Raw genomic sequence first — 8,429 nt, forward strand, 5'->3', positions numbered from 1 at the left:
TAATCATCGTAATTAGAGAGCAACATCAAAAGCACCATAGCACACACTATAAATACCTCATACAATAGCCCTCTGTGTGCTGTAGGTTCACTGATGCCTTGCAAATAAGTGGAAAGTTATGATTCACGGTTAATAGCACGTAAAATGCTCTCATCGTCATTCTGGGGCAGCTAAGTGTAACTTTCTAATGGCGAATCGGGGGTCAAACGCTCTGTTTACAGTTGTAGACAGCATTCTTCTGAGTCATCATCTATGTCATCGTCATCATTATGATTGTCATCGTGGCTGGTGTGCTGGCCAGAGGCACAACACCTGTAAAACGTGTGTCCCACCCACCCCCCTCGCCTTTTAACCGGTCGGTTAAAGGGTGATGCAGCGAGACCACAATGCTCTCAGATGAAAAGGAGAGGCAGGGCGGTATCAGCAGGAAGTGGTTTTTGCTGGATAGGTGCAGGTCGCAGAGTTTCAGGCAGGTGTACTGCGCTCGCTTTCCTGTTGCGTGTGGAGTGCGTGCATGTGTGCGAATTGCGAAAGCACGGTTGAGGGCAACCGCCTGCAGCGACTGAACAAGACACAACAAACACATAGCTCTTACAAATGTATTGTCCATTTATTCATCTTATTTGTTTTAAATAAGAATATAATGCAACAAGATTTAAAAAAAAACATTTACTTTTGAGATACGGAGATATATTACCAAATTCAAAAGGACTGTACAAAAAAATCTGAAATATGATCTTGTCTTTAAAACAAATGCAGAGGAAAAGACATGTATCTACAGAGAGAATAACTCCGCACAGGTCATAAATCTTGCTGATATTTGCCAAAAGATGAAGTGAGGTAGAAAATTATGATTCCACATTGTCATACGCCTGGAGCCCTGACATGAGTTATATTCATATCATATATACAGTTCAGAACCACTTAAACAAAACACAAACTGGCCAATAAAATAAAGCTTTTGGGTCCAACGTGCACTTTTGACCTGCATTCTTGGACGCATAGAGTCGTCTTGGGTATGAGGATAAGGGAGTAAACACAGTGATTTTCTTTGATTAGCAATTTGGGGAAAATAAGGAGCATGATTAGCCCACTTCAAAGGCATTTAGAACAAAGATGTGGCTTAATTAGACTTTGAAGACCAAATGATTCAGTCAGGGCAATTTTAAACTTGAAAGTGTAGCATAGTGTGTGCCTCTATAAATAGAAGGAATAGAAGAAGAGGACTGGTATGTTTAGAAATTAACGTTTTCTTCATTCTTTTTAGCAGACGTTGTTTGGTGTTTCCCCCACTATTACCCCTGACTGTTTCTCTTTGTTCTGCTAAGCACACATTAGGCTACATGTAGAGATTTCCATAGACATTTCCATAAGAGCAACTGAAACCCAGCTTGTTTCTTTACACAGTAATCCTGTTAATGCAAGTAGTTACAATGTATATTAGTGGCATCAACCACCCCTCAAGGCTTCCAGTGATTAAATTTAGACATTTAAACATACATTTAACGCTTTTTTCTAATTTCTATGATTAATTACACACTATGTATCATATGTAGCAAGAGCAATGTAAGTGCTTTTTACTCATAAACATTCTCCACAGCAGAAAATGCAACACAGCAGACAGAAAGACAGACAGGTTGATTCCTTTTAAGGCCTTTTTAGCCTTAGTGGCACCACTCGGTTACAAGAGGGTTAAAGTATAAAGCAGCAGTACGACAGACACAATGAATGATACAATAAATAGTAAAAATAATAAAAAGTGGAAGGGGCCAACACAATTACAATACAACAAAGTCACTGTCAGAGGACTCCTGCAGACGGGGTCGGCGTCGTACTGCTGGTGACGTCCAGTCCAGTACCTGTTTTAAGAGCTCGTTTCCCTCCTTCCCGAGAAGAGTGGGATTTCAGTGCATCCAGTGAGGAAAAAGCAGAGTAGCTCACCTAAGCTGCTGCATATCAAATCGGTGATGATTAGCAAATAACCAGCGATATTATAATGTTACAATTCTATATTCCTGTCAAAATAACATGCAACTCAGAATCTGTGACGACACGTCTCTGATGTGAGATCCCTCAGTGTCTATAGGAGATTAAAGGTCAGCCATGTTGATATGTGAATGATGAAAATGAAGATCAATGACGATCACCTCAAAACGCTTTGTCTCTCACACATTTTCCACTGACTCAATGGATCATTCGTTTCTTTTCTTTTTTTTTTGCAAGTCTTCACATACTACATCATTTCTGTCCCCTGCTTATGCGTTTTTGCAGGTGTACACCTCCTCCTCTCTGACACATGTCTGACACTCCACTTGGCAGCACCAGCGTACCTGGCAGTGGCAGGACAGGCTAGTGAGGCGCATGGCTGTGTTGTAACCGCGCCCGCAGCACAGACTCTGACAGCTGGTGTCTTTGGCGCACGAGCGGCCGCCTGTACCCGGAGAGTATCGGGAGGGTCTGCAGAAGCTGGGGGAGTCCTCCAGGTAGACCAGGTCAGTAGTGCGCAGGCTCTGGCCGTGGCGACGGGGCCCCGCCAGCTCTGTCTCCCCGGTGGCTGTGTTGGTGACACTCAGCACTCGCACTGCGGTGTCATACCGGTACTTCAGCAGCCGCCCGGTGTCATGGAACGGAGAGAGCTGTTTCCAGCAAGTCCGTACGGCACAAGAACCGGAGACACCGTGACACTTGCAGGTTGTCTTCAGACCGCTCTTCACTGCCTGCGATGGGAGAAAAGAAAGCATGGGAGGGAAAAAGGGGAGATGTCAGTTCTCTCAGTTTGATTCATTACCTGGCCTCTTATCTGGGAGGTCTATCTGTACAGAGTCAGCCAGTTTCCTGCAGGGTGGGTAGGGGGGTTAGGGGTGGTGGTCTGCAGTTAGTACGCCTTTAGCTCACCTCAGTCAAAATTTTAAAATAATGGATTGAGGGGAACTGCTCAGCATGTCGTATTTCATTTAACTTACATTGCTCACTTGGACAGCTCTGGCAGATTCTTTTTTTTTTTTTGTCTCAATGTGTTGAAACTAGCTCTGTCTGCCTCGTTCCTGTCTCTCTTTTCTAAAGCCCGAGGCATAGGTGACAAACAGTACAGACAGTGGAATCTCTCCACCCTGTTCTTTGTACATGCCTGCTCATGGAAAACATTGATTAGAATTTTTGCACAAGAAGTGCCAAAAAATGTAGCGGTGGTTTGTGATAGTGCCCCTGATTCAGGTTAATAGTTCACTGAGGTTGATGGTCAGTGATGAGAGCGCGATCACTCAGCCTGAGAGCTTCTCTCTTGGTGGGGGCCAGAGACAGGTCAGATAGCACAGGGGTTAGTCTGAGAGGGAGGGGCGGGCCAGAGGGTACTTCTGGGTTGAAAAGTTCTGCTCAGTTCCTCCCTTTGCAGGTATGAACCCCTCGGGGGGCTTCAGAGTACTATTACTGAGAGATGAGGGGACTCTAGCCACTTCATGTTATTGTTAACACGGCTCCTGGTCTCTTCTCAGCCACATCAGTGTAAAGTGAGGAAAACATTTAACTCAGTGAAGATGAGATAAGATAGTTCTTCTTGTTGTGTTTTTTCTTTTTTTTTTCTGTTCCTCAGTCTCCACCAACTCTGGCCCTTCCTTAGGTGTGAGCTGCAGGGTTAGGACCCTGGGGCCTGCTATTTCAGAGCTACACGGTGGTGGTTATGAACATTAGGGGGATTTATGAAGAGCACGGTGATTTAGTAAGTGGAAAAAAATGCTCGCTCATATATTAAAAAGAGGCCACGGTTATAATCGTTCTCTCCGACATGAGACCTTTAATTTTCTGTAGGCCCGCACAGCAAGCTTTATCATGCCTGAGAACACCTGGCTCCAACGATCCCACAGCCGTCTTGTCTCCCTGCCTCACCCACTGCCTCCGTATTATCCACCAAGGCCAACGACTGCAGCAAATAAAGGGGCGTTTGTCTGGCTGGCAGCATGAAAAATATGCAGGTGAAGATTACAATTCTGTATCCTCTGATGGCACAGGAGCGTGTCAGAGGTATAATTGTCGCGTAAAATTGCAGCCCGACTAATTGAACCGAGTGCGGCTCAGGTATAGGTGATGTTTTCGACGCCTTGGACTTGAGAGGCAACTCACCCGAATTCCGACGTTGATGTTGTGGGTGTCGACCTGAGCCCTCAGGTCCTTGCTGACCCTCTTTTGGCCGAGGAACTTCTTGAGGAACTTGGTGCTGTATTTCAGGTTGTCGCCGCAGACCCCCCACTGCCACGCTTCTCGATGCTGGATGCCAGGGGAATCGTCACATGTGCACCTCTCCATTCGACCTGAGCTGCACGCTTTGGCGAGGGCATGGGTCAACGCGGCAGAGGACACTGCCAGGAGGAAGGCGGTCTCCTTGAATGCTGGGAATAGATGTAAAAGACATCAGAGGAAGTAGAATAACTTTGTGTAAAAATGAATAAATAAATAAATGTTTCAGTCCATTTTTATCTGAGAAAAGTTTAGAGAGCTGAATTTACAGAGCTTTGAATGCAAGAGCTAATTGTGGCATCAAAAACGTGATCTGAGTGCAAACTGTGTAAAGCCCATGGGATTTATTCATAGTTCACAATCATCGGAATGTCGTTTGTGCCATTAAGTAAACCTTTAAGCCGAAATGTTTACAAAGAGCTCACCACGTTGTCATGGTTAATACAACCTCAGCATTATTCTGCGAGTTTTGTTGTGTCATAAATCATTTTCTGACCCTTCCTTATGGTTACGCACTGTTATTTGCTTCACCAAGAGCCGTCACCAGGGTATATTTTGATCCAATTAATTATTATTTTGACTAGGAAGGATTTTCCCAGATGAAAGTGGGTAATCACGCCACCCTTTTCCTCTGGGAATGGGCGCTTTCCCGAGATAAAAATAACCACAGGGCTTGAGCACTCTCCACCACACCGCATTTCTTGGCTTTCTACTCCCTCATTACCTCCATGCTGACCTGTTCATGTTCTCCCACACACTGATATCCATATGCATAAGGCCTGGGAGATCCTGAAGTATTTTCTGTGCACAGCTAGACCTGCACTGGACTTGAGCTATATGCAATATGGTGATTTAGTAGAGGCACAGCTATTTTTCCCCAAGTGTAGCTAATAAATGATTTTATCAGGTCATGCAAAAATATTCAAGAAGGCAACTTGAGGAAAACTTCTTTCAAGAGTCGTAGCAAGTCAAGAGACCGCGTGGAATATATTAAATAACAGAAAACCCAGTGTCATCCTTACAATACTTTGTACTACAATTGCTGAAGTGCACGAGAGCGACTTTTAATAAAAATGCACCACAGAGCTCATGATGACAAAGTCACTTAAAGCAGCAATCTCTCCAAAGGCACCATGGTCAAACACTTGAAACTATAAGTGCTGTTTGTCAGTAGTTGAAGCTAATTTTCTATGTTGAAAGATCAGTGATGCACTAAGAAAATTGTGGACAAATTTGAGTCTGACTTTAAGGTTTGTGATGATTCTAAGGCAGCAACAACAAATGCACACAAAAATTTAAAATTTTGTTCTTTTAGAGATTCACATAAAATATCAATTGATATTCATTTTATACTATTCTCTATAATGTATAACAATAATTTATATTAAAAAATAAGATGCTAATTTAGATGCTTAAATTCCATTACATTCCTGCTAGACTGTGTTTACATGTGGCCTATGAGTCAAACCATTAATATGAACTGTATATATAAATATTTTATTTTTAAGATTAACAAGTATCATGTGTTATTACTCACCCAACAACTTTTGTAACCACTCAGCTTGAGATAAACAGTTTGCTCGTCCAATTTTTCTTCCCTTCACCATTTTTTTTTTCTAACATAATGTTCTTACCAGGATTAACTGATGTTGCCATTAGTGCCATGCAGGCAGATGTTTATCACTCCATTTTGGTGTCCTGCTCAGAGACACTTTGGCAGGACAGATGCTTTTATATAAAACACACTGCATGACACCTAAGTAAGTGATGGAGCTGGAAATATCAGGCAGCTATAGAGCTGTCTCTCTGTCGAGAAAGGAGACTGTGCATAACTTGAAGGTCTCAGGTTTGATCCCAGTAGCCGCGCGTCCTCCTGAAATGCTCCTAAGCAAAACCTGATCACTACTATCACTCTAGATGTCGGATCAACAAAGCGCCTAATTTATAACGCGTTTACCTCTTTTCAGAAGGCTTCCGCGGCCGTCCAGACTGCAGTTCCAGCGCTCATTCCTGAACTGATATCGACACTCCAGCAGGCTGAGGCGCACTGACTCACGCAGCGTCTCGGCTAGACCAGGTTCCCTGCGACACAGTCTCTTTTGCCGCTTGGTCAGAGTCATCTGCTCGCACTGCTTCAGATGGGCCTTGCCTGTAGGAGCTTCATTGGAGAACGGACCCGGTAAAAACACCAAAGGTTCCCGACCTGTCAGCCTTGGAGCAGAAAAAAATAAATAAATAAACACATGAGGAATTGTCAAGTCTTGAACAAGTGGTATGCATTTTCTAAATTTAAAAAACAAAACAATACAGTATACACGTATACTATTATGGTGAAATATCTTCCAATAATTATAATATCGCTGCCATTATTATCAGACCAAATGAAAAGATATGAGTACATTTGCGTGTTGTAGTCACTTTGATTTACGCTGCAGTCTTGCCACTTGAAAATTGTAATTTCTCAGATGGTAACTTTAATCCAAAAAATGGTTGTTGTTTTAGTTTTCCTGACTGATGTCCTATTGTAGGCTAAACAATTGGAAATCCATATACAGGAAATAATAAAGTTAATTCAACAAATACATGAAAAGCGTGTAAAAGTAGCTAAATAATTAATATTAATTTGGTTGGGATGCATCTTAAAATGATGTTTTTGGTTTATTACCACAAATTAGCAGTAGCAAAACTGTAGAGGTCTCGAACACTTCCATAACAATTTGGCTCAATAGTTTGTGCATAATTACGCGTGCGTAATTTGGCTAAGGCTGTAAAAGTTATTGTTATGATCTCATCAAAGCTTTAAAACAACAAAAGCAATCAATTAAAGAGAGCGGTAGAAGTAAAAAGAAAATCGTCTGACCCAAAATAAGCTGCAGTGTGCGAGAGAAGGATGCAGAGTGCAATGAGTCGCAATAGGCAGGCGGTCCGTGGGAGCCTGGAGCGCATGGTGCCGGGTTGGCGCTGCTCTTCATCTCGCTGATTCTTCAACGGAGAAAGTCAGTGCCGTCTGGTCGGCGCACCTCTTTAAGGGGCCCCACACACAGGCTTTCTATCCGCTACGCCAGGCCCAGTGGTCCGCTGAGAGGCAGGGCCCTTTGAGGGGGGGAGGGGGGATGGGGGGACGCATCGTCTTGCCGCATCCTCATTGGATTTTCTCAATATTGTTACTGTATGTTCCCTCCCACTGAAACGCCACCCAGGTGGACGGAGCTGCAAAATGACTGGGTTTACCTGCTGTAACATATAAATCTCGAATACACCCCAGTACCACCTATAGGACGTCCAGTTCTCCAGTCATCCTGGTTATGAACTGGAATCAAAACCACAAATATCCAGCCCATTTTTTTATGGGCAGAGACTCTTGGAATTAAACATATTGGTTTCTTTGATGTCAAAGGTTTTTTATTTGTGGTCAGTCTGTCTCAACTCCAAACAACTTAACTATCCTTTCAAATTTGCCACTCAGATTTTATTTTTGCATAAATTTCTATTACTCCAGACCCCCAATTACCCTGACTGGAGAAGAGAAGGCAAAAAGATAATTTCCCTTTTTTCGGTCATATAAGTTATTACATTATAATCATTGCCATTAGGCAGCATAAATCCACAAATATTACAAGCTAATTAAAGCACAGCAGTCAGGATTCAAGAGAACCCAGTGGATGAGAAGGAAATGATCCATGAAGTCTGAAATTAAAGGATGCAAACATATTATTAAAGATCTTATAGCCTGTTCTTCCAATCAAACTACACACGCTGTGTCCCTCCAAACTACACAAGTCCTTTTGAGAAAAACCAACCATGGACGGAGCCCCATCTAGTGGATTCAATATGGTAACATGATTGGATGACTTTGGCTTACCAAAGTAAGACCAGTAAGCCAAAACTGATGAGATGCTAAATGAATAAGAACCGTAGTTGTCACTGTGAATCAGATGAAGCCTAGAAAGCAGCTGTCTGCCTCAGGTCAAAGTCTGCAGTGACAAATCAATTGCCAAAACAATCATAGATGTCAGGTCAGTATTTTCCAACACATTTCACCAGAAAGTATGTTAAATTACACTTTTATATGTTTTTTTATGTAACCTTATGTCGTCATGATACATCAGAGGACATATGTTTTGTTTTAACAACAGCTCAACCATAATTGTTAGTGACACAGCTTGGTTATTTGGGTGACATAATGCTACAGTGATGCA

At 42.7% G+C, this 8,429-nt stretch overlaps 1 protein-coding gene across 1 annotated transcript; it reads right to left on the minus strand.

The window, feature by feature from the left end:
- Nucleotides 1-593: 593 nt before the first annotated feature.
- wnt9b (wingless-type MMTV integration site family, member 9B) lies at nucleotides 594-7,258 on the minus strand. Its single transcript, XM_042394164.1, has 4 exons — nucleotides 7,091-7,258; nucleotides 6,188-6,441; nucleotides 4,117-4,382; nucleotides 594-2,717 (listed from the first exon to the last, which is right to left on the minus strand). The coding sequence occupies exons 1-4, from the start codon at nucleotides 7,174-7,176 to the stop codon at nucleotides 2,256-2,258; spliced, it is 1,068 nt and encodes a 355-aa protein (XP_042250098.1). The 5' UTR covers nucleotides 7,177-7,258; the 3' UTR covers nucleotides 594-2,255.
- Nucleotides 7,259-8,429: the final 1,171 nt, after the last annotated feature.

This window comes from Thunnus maccoyii, chromosome 18 (genome assembly GCF_910596095.1).
Source record: "Thunnus maccoyii chromosome 18, fThuMac1.1, whole genome shotgun sequence".
NCBI classification, from domain to species: domain Eukaryota; kingdom Metazoa; phylum Chordata; class Actinopteri; order Scombriformes; family Scombridae; genus Thunnus; species Thunnus maccoyii.

Excerpts from the sequence above, each read along its gene's own strand:
- wnt9b (XM_042394164.1), bottom strand. The coding sequence starts at position 7,176 with ATGCGCTCCAGGCTCCCACGGACCGCCTGCCTATTGCGACTCATTGCA. Across the intron at positions 6,442-7,090 it reads CACACTGCAGCTTATTTTGG|GCTGACAGGTCGGGAACCTT; the intron begins GTCAGACGATTT and ends TTCTGCTCCAAG. Across the intron at positions 2,718-4,116 it reads ACATCAACGTCGGAATTCGG|GCAGTGAAGAGCGGTCTGAA; the intron begins GTGAGTTGCCTC and ends CTCCCATCGCAG.